The 16,827-nt window shown below is 36.3% G+C and overlaps 1 protein-coding gene across 3 annotated transcripts in view; it reads left to right on the forward strand.

Moving 5' to 3' along the window:
- Window positions 1-16,827, forward strand: part of LOC139144198 (BTB/POZ domain-containing protein 9-like) — a 101,966-nt gene that overhangs the window by 55,530 nt on the left and 29,609 nt on the right. For all 3 annotated transcript variants that reach the window (XM_070714849.1, XM_070714851.1, XM_070714848.1), the window contains one exon: window positions 4,925-5,096. In XM_070714849.1, coding sequence (XP_070570950.1) covers window positions 4,925-5,096 — 172 coding nt within the window. The remainder of the gene's footprint in view (window positions 1-4,924; window positions 5,097-16,827) is intronic.

Genomic DNA, 16,827 nt, shown 5'->3' on the forward strand with positions numbered 1-16,827 from the left:
AACAAAACTTCAACCTGTTCAATGCACTGTACTGTACAGAGAGAATCTCATACACTCATCAAAGCTGTACATGTTTTGTCAGTTGTAACAAAAATACTTATTTGCAAAGTCATTTTTGTCCAAATGAGTGAAATTCAGTCCAAAAAATCACCGCAGATCGATGCATTTGAGTCAATCATTGCATTGGTGATGAGAAATGTTCATGACTAATGAAAGAGAAATTCAGAAATTTATATGGGTTAAAACTTTGTTACTTTGTACAGAAACAGAAACTTTACAGAAGTGTAATCGAACCTGAACCTCACTGAACGCAGCATCTTACACAACACAACTTGCTGATTTTTTGTCGAAAACGGGTAAAATATTTACTGCCGCTACCACTGCTTTTGCTGTCAGCCATCTTGTTTTACGCAATTAACATCAAAATATGTTCAAAGCTATCATTTTAGAAGACCAAACTTACGGATTCCATTCCACCAACTATCGTTTCCCTACCCAAGCTATCCTGCACGGTGTCAAAGGTATCGTTTTCATTCAAAAGCTACACTTTCTTAGGTACCCCTGTTGTAGTAGAGTTCACTCCAATTTTGCTTATGGAGTGTCTGGACATACAAATTATGTACACGTGTACGCCTTTGGTGGTGTCAAACCAAAACTACAAAGAGAAAACTTTTTCCTGTTTATTTGTCAATATTAAATTTTGAGAGGCAAATCCATACCAACCAGAACTCCAAATTCAGTAATTGAACATTCAGAGAGAGAGAGAGAGAGAGAGGAGAGAGAGAGAGAGAGAGAGGAGAGAGAGAGAGAGAGAGAGAGAGAGAGAGAGAGAGAGAGAGAGAGAGAGATACTGTACATAGAATTTGCTTGAAGACAGGTGTAGTATATTACTGAATAAGAGACTTGGTGATATTGATGTGATAGGTGTGAAAGTAAACATAGGTTCAAACTCTGTGTAATTGCATGTACAATTTATCTGAGATGCAAACCATGAAATCTGCACTTTCCTCACTTTACACTATTTGACATTCATCACAGAAAGCTGTAATCCATCGCAGCAGTGTATCGATGAAAAACTGGTATTTGCCAATGCCAATAAGGTGTTGATGTGCTACCAATGTAAATAGTGAAAATGAACCGCTCAAGGTCAGATTTCAACAGTTTGTCGTGTATAATTGAGATTTTAAAATGTCACTGTTAAAATCATCTGTGTGGTGTTAATGATGTTTCTTATTTTGTGGTTTCAGAGCAGTGCAAAACACAGCGCTCTAGTTTAAGTGACAGCAGTGAAAGACGATCTCAGAAAAAAAGTGATCTTTAGCAGAAATGAAGTCCTAGTGTGTTTGGTTTTGAGTTTCATGAGCATGTCGTGCCATTTGCAGTTCGCATTTTATGTAATATGGGTAGTTTTTTCGAGAGGCCATTTAGCATGATTGCCTTGAAAGGCAATCTGTGACAGACACCTCTGACAATATTGGGAGAATTTTTCCCAATAAATGGAGAACAGGTCGTGTTACAGAAATCTGTCACTTGACACGGGCGTCACTGGTCCAGGAGTCGATCGGCCTCTGAGCAGTGCACACGTCAAGAGCTCAGTTAACAAGAAGCAAAGTGTGCCAGCGAACAATGGTAGATTACGATCAATCTTCCACATGGAAAATGACAACACGAGAGCCACAGTGACTGCCAATCATTTATGCAAATGAGAGAAGACAATAGGGGAAAGGCTGCCAGTCTCATTGATTGGCATTCCAAATGGACCACAAATGGGCCCACTCACAAAAAAGCAGAAATGAATTTTTTATACGACTAATTGATATTGTGCTGGATTTAACCCAGACAGATGGTGCTCCTGGTCCTTTTAAACGTCATAATTGAAACCCTGTTTGCCTATGTGTCTGTACAAACAGTAATTTGACAGACAAAAAATGACAGTAGATCTACAGGAAAATAATGCATTGTATCAACCAAATTTAATCACAAGTGTTGGAATAAGTCTTAAATAAATAGTGTAAAGATATTGGCATAAAAGCCGAGTATTGTGAAATTTATATGATTGACTGAAAAAAATTGAAAGAAAGATGCCTTGATGAACTAGTGTATCCCAGGTGTAGCAATTAGCGTATATTAGTGTGTACTGTTCTAACGTGTACATTTATTGATAATGAACACGCTCTCTGATGATTAATTGAACAAAAACCTGCACCTGAACTTAATTTTTAATATTTTTTCCAACCCCGTATGGGGAAATGAACATCATTTGTACGACAGGAAAACCTTGAAGGACAGGAACTTTGAGGAAGTCAAATTCACAGCTAAATCAGAGCTAGCCATTAAAATCGTCTTTTTTCTGTGTCTCTCTTTTTAAGTAAAAGGTTGTGATTGTTGAGTCATGGCTTAACAGCTGCTAGAGCTGTTGTCTGAATCATGTACTGTTCAGTGTAGTCATATTAGTTTTAGCGTCAGATGTTGCCTACACAGGATTAGCCCAGTAATACATGGTTGTACAGAATACTGGATATCACAGACACTACTCTTGCCGGTACAGAATACTGGATATCACAGACAGTTCTCTGATAAAAACATTGTTTTCCTTTTAAATATATCTGCTATTCAACACCATGCTTTGGTAAGTACATACAACTATGACAATCTTTCTCAGAGAACAACAATCATCAACAACACTCATCATTATCATGCTCTGGATATCAGAATACAAATGGAAAAGTCAGCCTTGAGTCAGTAATGTCCCTGGTATCCTACAATCAGCCACAACCTTCCTCTGTAAACTATATAATATTTGCAGAGAATGTTTAAGGACATATGCAGTTAAAAGAATTCAGGGTTTTTTTTCAAGAATTTTGCTTTCTCTGAAAACAAAAAATTCCTCCATTAGGATCACCTGGTATCTAAATGACATGTCTTTGCTTGAAGGTTGAGCTCCAATAAATATCTTGTACAGCTTAACACCTTTGTATTATACTACACTGTTGAGATATCGGCCTTCTTCAATGTGATCTGGTGTATGGTGCATTGGTAGTTACTACCCAGTGTGGCCTTTCCTGTGATTAAGATGGGGATATTTTGACAAGCTAGTGGGTACAGATAGGGAAAAATTGAAAAGATTTCAATGTCTGGATGTAAGCATAACCAGTGACTGAATCCTGAAATGTTGATGATGTTTTCAATTATTTCTTAATGCAGCGTTAGTTTCATTGTTATGATGACAATCTGAGTTCTTTTTCCTATCATCAAGGTAACAGTGAATTTTAGAATCTTAACGGGGCGGTTGCAACTTTTAATTATTTGTTCACTATTTTCATTTTTAATGTCAATTACAGTTCTGGTTCTGCTCACCAATGCGTGTTGAAATACACAGTATTCAGCTCGTCAACTCAGCCTGTACATGTGTAAACTGTATTGTTATTGTTGACAAGCAGAGTCTGGTTTAGACTTGAATTCAAATATAAACAGTATAGCAGTGCACTCTTAACTATGAATGATGTGTTGGCAAACTAAATATTAGGTGCTTTAATGTGATGTAGGGGTAGAACAAAAACATACGATTGACATAAAAAAACCCAAATTTCAAAAGTTACAGCTACTTGACCTCTAATGATATGTATCTCTTATTCTTTTGTAGAAGGCATTTCACAAAACCCTTGCTGTACAGTAACACTTACTGTTATGTACTCTGTTACTGTAATTAAAATACCATTACCCTTCACACGGGGATTACATTTAATTGGAACTCTTACCAACATTTGCAAAACTTACCCCATGAATAGCGTCAAAGCCTGGTGGAACGCAAATTACCGACTTGTTAGTGAAGTAACTTATGCAACCTCTGTAGCTACTAGAAATAAATATGCCAATATTTACAGCACAGATTTTATCTCAGTTGTTCAGAAAATTGAAATTCTCTGCTCCAGTGCTAATATAGTATTTTTAAAAACACTCATGTGCATTTGAAGACAAAAAATGTCAAACTTTTCAAGTGGTCACCCTTCAGAATGGTCAACTCTTTATAGTGGTCACCATGTGGCTACCCTGTAATTTTTGTGTGTCAAATACCTACAGAACAACAATCTCTCTTATGTGGTCAGTGGCCTTCAAATTTTGTAGAAAACCAGTCTGTAATGTCAACAAATCTGACTTCAAATGACTTCTGTCAAAAAATCTCATAAACTGAAAGCAAGAGATATTTGAAATTTCACTAATTTTACAACTGCATTACATTTGTCTCACAAAGTGAATGCACTATTATCATGATTTTCAAGAAATTTAGTATATTGAATTTCATCATTACTGGTATTCTTTCCTAAAGTCACCATTCAGCACCCTACCTACTCTAAAAGTAACACCACAGCCTACCTACTCTAACAGTAACACAACATTCATCCTCTACAGAAAATTCATCTTCATATGATGGTCAGTGTTGATTCAGTAAAATGAACATTCATACCGAAAGAACAAGCGCTTGATTGCCAGACGCTAGTACTAGATTTTGCGTTTAATTTCAAATATTTTTTTTACTGTTACTCTTTATCATTATTGTTTGTAGATGTGCTTGATTATGTTACACTGTGTGCCACAGAATGCAATGATGATTGAATACTATAGTGACATGATGAGTTAAATGTCTTCACGCAAATCACAAACTTCCCCTCTGTTTATTCTGTTGAAGATACTGGATTTGTTAGACTGGTGTTGGCTTTATCTAAATTTGTGGAAACTCTGACAAGGTTCATAAGTCATTGTCATAACATTAGCTTTAAACCTGTTATGGTGATATGTCTCCTCCTACACATTTAATGTACACTTTTTTAGAACTTTTTTTGCAGCCTGCCATTGTTCAAAACCTTTTATGCAAATTTGTATTAATTGATATATAATATTCTTTCCTTTTTCTTTTCCTTTGCAGATTGAACTGAAAAAATCCATGGTTTTTGACGTACTGGGCATTTCTCAGTTTCTTGGCATAAATCATCTTCAGCAGATGTGTGAGGAGTTTGTAGTTGATTCCCTGTCTGTGACCAATGCTTGCCACTTTCTGAATGCAGCTATGCAGATGTCAGGGCCTGTGGAACCAGCAGGTAAGCCAGTGGTGTTCAGGCAAATGTAGCCGGGTAATCAGCATTGGAGGCAGCCTCCAGACTATGTGTAATGATGGCAAACCTCAATAGGAATGGGAAAAGTTGCAGCAGGATTTGCCAATGAACGGGCTGAATCTGAAATAATCGTATTTTCACCATTTACGTCTGACGATGTATTCTGACCCTTATTCTGTAAATAGTTTGAAAGGTTCATTATGATTGGTCGATGATGACATCATCTGATGACCATATGATACCAATTGTTCGCTGAGAGAATGGACTTCTGATTGGCTAACAGAGATCATTTGTCATCACATGATGTATCACCAATTATTAATATTACGATTAATATTTCTCAATGGCTGTTGAACAAATCTGGCTGTGGAAAATAAGTCATATTAGAATTTGCTTGCATCACCATCTGTGATAAAGTTATTTAAAACAAATGTGTATCTGACTTAATCTTTCAATTGCAAAAGTTACACAGTTAAGTAATCTAGCTATGCTGATGACAGTCTCTCTGAACAAGTGTTTTAAAAGGATGAGAGTGTGTTTATACCTGCCAATGTAGATCACCGTCGCTGGTCATCCCTGATCAATTCAACTCTGATGAAAGTGGGTTTTGTCTACACAGCTCATTAGTTGAATTAGGTTTATCCAAGCCACAATGTGATTAGTTGAACTTGCGTAACTTCCTTTGTGTGAGTACAAGGTTACACACATGAATTAAGGTAATCTACAAACCTTTGAACTCCTCCCCCTCTAGCTATACTTTGTTTTTGTGCTATCTCTGCTAATTAGCGCTATAGTGTTGCAGCTCTCTGCTAATGAATTGATGATTCTTTAAGCTATAAATCAGCCTAGATAATTTCATTGTCTGCCTGGCTGCAGTATGTGTCAATGGACTGGCATTTCAATTTCTGAGTGACAGTAACTAGAACTTTTGATACAATTTTCATTTTTATAAAGCAAGATCAAATTCTTATTCATCTTCTTAACTTACTTTGAAATACAAAGTTATTGGCTTTGTAAATCAATGCATTAATTTGCACTGTATAATTGTTGATGAGTAAATTCTAGTATGGACTCCACTTAAGTTGTCAACACAAACACTGCATATTACATGCATGCAGCTGGGTGTGAGGACAAGTTAAGCAATGGAGGTGTTTGCATGAGTGTGGCAGTAGAACAAGAAACTGTACTTGATAAACAGAACTAGAATGCAGGAATATGCAGAGGAAAAAACTTCCAAAAATGCTCTAGAGATCCTGGAGTATGCCTTTTTTGTTGTTTTGGTATGTAGGTATTGGTTTGAGAATGAGCCAGGTTTATGTCAATGGTTGAATGCGTTGGAGTCGGAGTGTGGTCCTGTCAGTTGTCACACCTTCTAAATGTATTTGCATTGATTTTTTTTTTCAAGCACACAAAATCCAGTCATTGAACCGGTCACCAGCAATTGAACTCTTTCTTCTTTGCTCTAAAGCAGGACATAGTTGTGGTCAATAAAACCCCTGAGTAATTTTACCAGGTTTTTTTTCCCCGGCAAGACATCCCATCAATGGCAGCCTGACAGTGATGTTAATGGTAGCGAGTGACACTGTGGGGTGCCATTCAAAGTGTCTTTGCGGGATTCCTGTGGCAAAGGTGACAAATGAACTATTTTGTCGATGGCACTCAGTGTTCCCCCCTCTGATTGTCATCAGCTTCCTTTGCTGGAGGAAGGGTGAAAGTCGTCCCTCACGTTTCATGTCTGAACACTACCAGAAACGGTCAAAGTGTCAACGAAGCTTCCTGCGTATGAAAACCAGAAAAGTAAAGCATGTTTTAGTGTTTTTAAAGACACGCCCTTCTTTTCTGTTTGTTCATGTTAAATAAACAATTTCAAAACCTATAATGAATCTAATTCATAGATGACTAACTGTGTCATGTAAAGCTACAAAACAAACAATTTGATAATGTGTAAACTTTTGTTCATCATCGTGCACCAAAGGTGACTTGCCACTCATATGAGTATCTTGTCTTTGTAGATCATTCTGGCATGTCTTTTACCATCAAATCACATCAGCTGGCTGATTTTTGCATCTCTCCATTACAGAGAGACAATGTCATCATTGCTGTACTGAGAGGGGGACAGACACACACACACACATACTGAATAGCAGCATTGGAGACTGTTATCTGACACTGATTGTAATTACACGGCTTGTGTCAGATGGCTGCCTCCGGGAGCTTGCCCGTGTTTTCTCAGTCAATGTTGTGAGCATACAAATGAAGTATCAATACCAAGTGATATTGTAAGCACAATTAATTGGCATCAGGTCTCGGTAAAAGAGCACGATAATTTACAGCAAAGCAGTCACACTGTGATCGCATCACAAGTCTGATTACACCAGTCCATTTCTTTGTATGAATAATTTTTTTTTCGAGGGTAATTGCAGCCAGTCAGTGGATGAGTTGGAGTCCAAGACACAAATTGAGGACCTACTGTGCCTTTGTTCTTGTACATGTAAACTTAACCACTCAATGTCAATAAATGTACCGCTGATTTTTCAGATTCTCCATTCAAGTTTCAAACAGTATTTAGCCTTGAAAAGTGAATCTAGTCTCCCATTGATTTTGATACGTGGGTGTTAATGACTGTATATTTTAGATTACTGTGGAATTGAAACTTTGTAGAAATCTCTGTGTGTTGTATAAACATGTGAAATCTAAGCCTAGTTTATTCCACTTGCCATGTGAGTCCAGGAGGCATTTGAAATTCATGAGGAAGTGGTGTTTCTTTTTGTTGTGATTTCTACATGATACCAGTGGAGATTGATGACATTAAACTTTTCTAGATTTTTGCTGTCATGGTAACAAGTTTGCATATGTGTTCAATGTTTACAGTCGTTGAAAATTCCAAAATGCAATTAGCTTGACTTCTGACGGAGCAGATTCTCAGCAGGACCCTGGCAAACAGAGTCAGCAATAGTTGAAATGTCTGTGCATACACAAACAGACCCCACACATACAGAGATAACATGAACTAAGGAAGTTCCCCATTCGTGGTTTAGTTGGAAGTACATAACCGTTTAAAAAGACATTTTGGTAAAAAACCACATAGTAAATATTATAGATGCATCACTTATAATAGAAAGGAGAGATGAAATCTGACAACTCTATGTTTTTCACAGTGCTTTTGGTATGATACATGGCGAAGGCCCCTGTAACTTGCATCAGAAGTAAATGCTATTTTAATACTTACTGGAGTCCTTCACCTGGACCATGAGGGACTGTCAATGGACCTATAGTTTGCCAAGTTGGTCATGATAAATCTCTTACATTTGAATGTCAGGACTAATTATAGCAGACTAAGCAATTTTCACATTGACCGTAAAATCAATCTTCACATTGATCTTGAAATCCTCTCTGCAGTACTATATTCTGCTATGCACATTGTTGGGTTGAAAATAAGATATTAAAATCACTCAGCTGACCTGCCATGAAAATTTACACAGCTTCTTGATACAATAGTTTCTCCTTGGTATTTATCAGTTTAAATTATCTTTGAATCACCAAGCTACATCAACCAATGGCAGCGCAGCCTTAACAGCATGCTGTTTGTATATTTCAAAGAAAAAAGTCCCACTGTGTGTAATCACAAGGAGTTGATTGGATGGGCAGAACATGTGGATGTACCCATGCTGTGCCAAATTGGTTTCCCCTCAAGGTCAAGTCCCTCAGAGTCTCACTTAGTAATTTGGTGTCCCAAGTGGAAACAATCAAAACTCCAGGGCCACTCAGTCCTTGGTGTGTTACACCCATCATGCCCAAAGGATGTTTATTGTCACTAGCACATTGACACTTACATGTATAATGAACTGTACCCATAGACAGATCTTCAAATTTTGTCGGAAACGGATCTTTGTGGAAATAAAACCATTTCAGTTTTGTGTGATAAAAAAGATGTCTCTCTCTGTCAGATCTAAAATCTTCCTGAACCCAGTTCATGAACATTTTTGCCTATTTCAATGAGTTTTTCACGGTTCAAGGTTTTCTTTTTCATATGTATTTTCACATAAGGTTCATACATGTACGGTATAAGCTTATCCACCTTGTGTTCCGGTTCTCCCCAACCCATTTCCTCCATGAATACCCAACCTTGACATTGGCTTGACATCGTTTAAAACATCTGGTAGAGGCACTCATGGTTGAATAACTCACTGAATACTTACTTCGCACTTCTTCAGAAAGATATCCTTTTGATGCTGTCAGAAGTCTGCTTGATCATTCCTTGCTATGTTCATCCCATCCCGTCCCCAGCATTACACACAGTTTGATATTACATCTTGACAGCCTATTGGTACAGTGATAACAGAACATTTGACAAATATAGACTCTAAGTTGACAAACTACATGTAAATTGGTGTCGTAACATGCTTTGCGGAGTTGAAGAAAGTAGTTGACATAAAAAATAAAATTCAGGAAAAATCATCACAAGTAACAATAACTGGTCCTTTAAGCATGCTGACGTTAGGTACTTTGTATTTGAAAGTAACACTTTACTGCAAACTCTTATATTAAAATAATCTCCATTTTTTATCAAAATACATGCAAAAGTATGTTTGTTACTGCAGTGCATATTTTTGCATCACAAAGATAAAGTTAAACATGCAGTGTTTAGGAAATGTCAAAACCTTTGATTGAAAGGTTACAGTGAAGTCAGTGACAGAAGTCACTATATATTTTCAATAAAAAATAACTGTACAATTTATTTTCATAATATTTTTATTACCTTGATGTTCTTATTGTTCTTCCTAAAGTGTTTTGAAATGCAAAGTATTAAGCCACAATGCATTGTGTACAAAATGCATCGTCACTGTGTTGGTTTACAAAAACCCCTCAGTGGTCAACTGTAAGAATTGACGTTACATTCATAGACCATGATGACAAGTCGATGTCTAGGCATTTCAACATGAATTTGGAATTAGAATGTCAAATTGCATTTCTGAAAACTATGAAAAAAGCTGTAAAATACATCACAAAGTCCAGCAAATGGAGAATAGTAAAACTGAAAATCTCAAACCAACAGTCATGTAACAGAAAACGTTGTGGCATCAGTAATGTAATAATGCTAGAATCATACTAGTGTACAAGAATGGTCAAAACTTAGGACAGAAAGTTCACAGTAAATGCTGAAAGAAGGCACGGAGATGATGAGATGCTACGATAGATGATGGATGTAGCTGTTCTGTACATTGACATGTAGCCTACATCACAGCTGTTTTCAGAAAAGTGAAAAAGAAAATGACATGTGACAAGTTTGATAAGATATGACATCATCATTGACAGGGTTAATTTACACTGGGGACCTAAAGTTCTGAAGTATCAGCAGGTTATCTTGTACAACTTTCACATTTCACAGACCTAATGCCTACTCTGGTGCCAATTACTGGTCCCCCGCGCTCTCCGGGGGTCAAAGTTCAAGGAATGGCAGCGCCAGCCACATCCAGGATGCGTATCCTGCTAATCAAGGGGGAGATCTCCACACAAAAGAGACACCCTCTCACAAATGTTTGCAAATCTTAGCTGCTCTTTGTGAGGGGAAATTCTAATTATGCCGAGTAAAACGCAGGTTACAACCCCCATAATGGGACAGCGACATCATAGTCATGTGATTGACAGCCCCTCTGATAATCCACTGTAGATTTTATTTGGATAAAATGTACATTGTACCACTTTGACAAAAAAAGTTAAGCTCAAAGGACTTGAGAATCGCATGTGACTGACATTTGTTAATCTAAGGTTCATACCCTCATTAGGAATAAGTTGACTTTAAACGACGCAAGAGGATGTTGGAACTTGTGGTTCGCTTTGTGAGACTTTCATAGTGTACAGTAGACATACCGTACCTCCCAAGTCTTTGAAGGACAAACAAGTGACTCTTTTCCTTTCTCAACCTGTAGACTCAACCTGTACAATCAACCTGTAGACTCAACCTGTGTACCTCTCCTGTAACTTCTTGCATTTGTGAATTTTGACGTTGAAAATACCATTGTTCATCATATAGATTTTAATGGTCGGTTTGTAGCAAATTCTCACCAGGTTATATAGTAGTCCCTTCCGACAAAACTTGGAAGGAAACTATTAAATGAGAGTTGTCACTTTGTATTGCCAGTTGAAATCCAGATAATTGGACATGGAGTGTTGTCATAGCCATCTCTTTGTTTCATTTGTGTAGGCAAGGTTGTTAAATTTTCAACTTTTTTCTCATTGTCTCCTGATAAGAAAAATTTACAGAAAAAAAAAAACTATAAATGTTAGAGCTCATGACGTACAACAAGTCACTGACTGTTTCAATATGTTCAGTTCATTGTGTATAAGCTTTTTGTCATTGCTTTTCTGTTTGTTTGCAGTAGTCACATTCAGTAGTATGTCAGAAAAACATGAAATTTAGAACGGAATACCAGAAGTCAATCTTTTGTATAAATTTTATCAGAAAGAAAAATATTTGGAAAGCGTTGGGAAAAACAGGAATATGACACTTTTGTTTTATATATTATTCACAGGCTTAGCTTTTTGCTTCACAAAATGACTGACATGGCTTTAAAAGTGTTAATTTTTGCAATTTGATATCGCGTTTGAAGCATCAGATGTGACCAGCAGAGCCAATATGAACAATGAATGCAGTGATTTCATTTGTAATGAAAAACAAACAGATAAGCGGGAAAAGATCCAACACACTGTAGGGGCTGCCTGCCAGAGGCAAGCACCGGTCATATATGCTATCATAATGAAACACCACTGTGAAATTTAATCTTGAAAATGGACTCTTGTTTGCTATTATTTGGTATTGTGTATGATTATTATCATAAAGGAATTTATATCAGCTCAGGGGAGGGTGTTTTAATCTGGGCAACACCCATTCACATGTTTGTATTGATTTAAAAGTTGTAGTCTGTTAACCAATAAAGTTTACCTCGATATAAATTAACCGTAAATATAAAATAAACCTCTCGTTTTCTTGGCTATTCCGTGTCAAAGGAGGCAGCATCTTTACTTTCTTCAAAATATACTGACCAGATTTGAGTTATGAAATGATTTTCTAGCGATACATTTGGTGATCTGTGTATCTGTATGGTGTTTTGACCTTTTTACATGGCGGTTGTTTTGCCATTGCTGATCTCACAGTCAACAGCTGTGTGCAGCATTATTGATCAAATATCTTCTGGCAGATTTAATCTCTCAAAGCTCATCTACGCAGATTGACTTTTTATTATTGCATTTTTTTGACACTTCTGTGTGTTGTCTTGACCAAACAGAAACAAAAATTAAACAAACTTGGCGTTGCAGTTATTAGAACTGTATACACAATCACTATAATTTAGTAGCTAATCGGTCTCTTCCACTGCGGTAACCATGGTTTCCAATGTCATCACAACACAATATCACAGAATCAGCTTTGAGCACCTAGGGACGCTGTTAAGCATCCCAATGACAGATTGACAAGGTACAACAGTGTAAACTGCAATATGAAAATATATGCAACATCAAAATGGACATATAGTCCATCATGTTAGAAATCCATGGCCTGATTCTGATGGTAATGCATGCAAAAAACAAACAACCTGAAAATCATGTTTAATATACAATCACTGAACAGTGGTTTAAGATGATCTTATTGTTATTTGCTCCTTGGACATGGGCTATCATTTATTTACCTTGGGTGATATTGATTATTGGACCTTTTTTCATAGTGTTACATCATAGCAATTCACTTTTAGGGTGGAGAAACACTAATTATGAAAAATATTGGCATTTTCTGTATGTTATAGGGAGGAGGGAGTAGACAAGAAATACTATGACAAAAATTTGTGCTACAGTTATACATAGATTGCACAAAGATATATCTTTATAGCCTTTGATTTTATGCTGCAGATATTGCTTTGTCACAACAAAGAAATAGAAAACAGACAGTGCCTTCACAAATATATGAAGATATAGGTTGTTACTGACCAACTAATTAATATACAATTTCATACACTTTATATTAAATAATAAGTAAAACTGTTGAGTCAGCATACTTTTACAGGGCCTGTTCTATAATGAAAGAAATATTCAAGACCTTTGAAATCCATGACATGCAACACCATTTTTGGAATATGGTTTACAAAATAGCTTCTTTTTTAGATTTATCTGTGAATGGCTCAAGAAAATGACAATTTTACAACACTGACATATTTATGAATTTCTATGTGCCTATAGTCCCTATATTATTCTGTGATTTCACATCTCAGAGAGTACAAATTTCTGCTATTCTAACCATTCTGGTATTCCTGTCACCCTCTTTGCATAAATTGTTTTCTGTATACATATACACTTGTTGTATAAAATAATAGTGGCCGAATTCTGTCTGTGTCTGTTTGAACACTGACAGTGCATCTACTGATACCCTGACATTCGTTGACACGCTCAGTTATAGACTGAGAGAAAAGTTAATAGAAGATGGAGTAAAGAGATCACACATCATCAGACATTCAACTCCATATTTCTCCACCCAGCTCAACATACTTATTTTTGATTCTTGACAATATTTCACTCTTTGAATGGCTCATGGATATCTCGATACAATCGCGACTGATTGGACATTTTTGATGGAAAACCTCTTGACTCATTAGACAATGATGTGTAAAGTACCTGCGTCTTGGGTAAGTACTTGCAGAGTCCTTGAATTGAGACAATTACCCAACTAATGGCCCTGGCTGTAATTTGTGAAGAAAATGTGCTAATCTGTGGAACCAAGAGTGTTTTCTGTATTGTGATAATTGTTTTTGCACCATTATTGTTTTGTTATTGAACTTACCCTGTGATTAGCTGGCTTAATTGATCAGACATTTGCATATTGTCATCCATGGACGTCATAATAATTCATTGAAGCCACAGAACTCAATCCCTGGTTTCTGTGTCTGCTAGTATTGACATTGACAGTTTGCTTGACTAACCTTGAAAATTTTGTAAAGTTTCTGAATTTGGTCAGTTATACAGAAGGAAACGCAATGCCACAAACTGCCATCTTACTACCACTAGGTCATTTCTGTATCTGTTCTTCTTTGTATTCACATCACTATGCTTCCTTTCCTTTGTCTCTGTCCATCTTTCCCTCTTCCCATCCATTCCACCATTCAGCCATCTGTCCTTCCAACATCAATAATCATCGTAAATCAACCATCCATCTGTACATTCATCCAAGTCTCATTCTATCAGTCCATATGTTTCACTCATCAATCAGTCCATCTTTTCTACTTCTCATCTAACCCAGAAAACTCATGACAAGTACCGCCTGAAAATTCTTATTTGTAAAAACTATCACAACAAGAGTGGTAACCATTAAGTAGTCAAATTGTTTGATATAAAGCTCTGTGAATGATATTGCCCAATTTATCATTATCATCATGGTTTTATCACTATTCCAATCTCGTTGTCAGATCATATACCATATACATACATCTAGCTAATAACACACATACACAATGCTGTGATTTCACAAGAACTTCCATCTGCTGTCTTTCAAGCAATGTTTAGATGAACATGTTTTATTGAACAAACAAATCCATTTTGCAATTTTCATAAAGGTATGTTGACATAGTCGATGCAATGGCATTCTGACGCTCCATATTGCATTCTATTCAGACACTGTCAGGTGCCAATTGTTGATATACACAATCAAATGTCTTTTGTCATCATGAAAAGAAACCAAAAAATGTCATTTGTGATGAAATATGTCACTGCAAATTGCTCGATAAATGCACAAACATGTTTTCAGTCTTGTAAAATTCAGTCTTTTACAATATGGTTTAATGGGTACATCAATTCTTAAAAAGTCTACTGGAATATCACAGAGGTGACAAATAAAAATAGAAAACATCAAATATTAGATACGATACAGTAAGGGATATTTGCATGTGTGGGTGGTAGTAGAGTTTATTGTGAGATAAAATGATCTTTATTCATTTATTGTGTATAGTATGTGTAGATGGAAAATCAAAAGTGGTTTTTATGTTGTTCTTTTGGTCATAAAACTTCAGTAAGTCTGCATAAAACATATCTATGCCTAGTTCATTAATCAGTCATTTGCAGAGGTTTTGAATTAAATGTATATGTTTATCAGAGTGACATATCATTGAATGAAATACTCACTTATTCTCTCAAAGAAATCAAAAAGTCTTCTTTTCAATAGTGAATGCCCAGTGCAGGCAAACATCAATAGACATCGTTTCTTTTTCTTTTTCATATCTACATCTAGGTTAATGCTACCTTTCTCTCTGCCTTAAATTTGGAATATGATTCTCACAGTTGTTGAGTGTAGTTATCACTGACATGCAAAGTTGCTTGAAATTTATCAGTGTCATAGTCCAGATGAGCAAAATGATGTCCTTGGCTTTCACAGTGTCTATTTAGCAAGGGCAGTTTGTGAATTGTAATGCACAGAAATCTTCTGTAATATGCCATTCATTTGCATACAAATTTCCACAACTCACAGTTTACAGTAAATTAATTTTAACCCTTTTGCCACTAATATTGTACAAATAATATCGCGGTTTAAAATTAGCAAAGTTGCATCGTAGAACTTTACCATGGTAACAGCTGACACAATATTTTACAGTATCAAATGTAATATTCTTAATGAAGGGAATTTTTTCAGCAAAGGCTTCTTTAAACTGAAAAACAGATCAATGAAATGAAATAGCCATGTGCTGTCTTGAAATGTAGGATGTATCCAAATGAATCAATGTCTCAGTGGTTCTTTGTGAATTAGGAACTGAAGTCCAGCTGAGGTTCAATCGGAATGGTGTAACCACCATCCCTCCACCCTCTGTGGGTGGAGGGATGGTGGTGTAACCCTTTGAGTGCTGTCATTTTTCCCGCCAAAATTTTAGTGCAACATTTAAAAAAATTTTATGAATTTTTCTGTAAATTTTTTTATAATTTTGGACCTAGTGGACATCACATTTCTTTGGCCACATTTTTGGATCAAAATTTTGGCAAAAGTCTGAAAAAATTGATCGGGGAATATTTTATAGAGGTGACAAAAATTGACTTTGGCGCTTGAATGGTTAACTCTTTGCAGTTACAGGATAAAACTAATTTTTGTGGTGTGAATGTTGTTAAATGTCATGCAATACAGAATTCACTGACAATAGATGAATAGCGTGAAACTCTGGGGAGGAAGAAAAAAGTCACTGTTCCGCCCAGTAACTTCACTTGACACCCTGTACTGGCTCCTCCAACACAGCCTGCATCAATACAGAGAAAGGATAGAAATTCACAGTTCTGCCTTGTAACTTCTCTTGACACTCTTCGACAGCACTTGACTGCACTGAAATGAAATAAAGCTTGCACCTGGCGTGAAAACGTCCCTCCTTCTTTCATGAAAAGTGCATGGTAAAGTCATGTGTTAATGTCTGGTGATTTTAAAATCAAGCAGGTTTAGAAATTTGTTGTTATGGTCAAAATAGCAAAGTCATTGAAACCACAGGGAAGAAAAATTTATGGTTCATGGATTAAAATGTCTGATACAGATGATTGAACTAAATCTTGACGGAATTAATCTCTACAAGCAGCAAGTCTGATCATACATTGGTGAGCAAAAACTACGGACAAATTAATAAATTCAGTAAAACAGTTGTATCAGAGGGCTTTGTACTTTTAATTAGTAAAAAATATGTTGGTTCTTTTTAATATTTTGTGTAAT

Source organism: Ptychodera flava, chromosome 11 (genome assembly GCF_041260155.1).
Source record: "Ptychodera flava strain L36383 chromosome 11, AS_Pfla_20210202, whole genome shotgun sequence".
Taxonomy (NCBI): domain Eukaryota; kingdom Metazoa; phylum Hemichordata; class Enteropneusta; family Ptychoderidae; genus Ptychodera; species Ptychodera flava.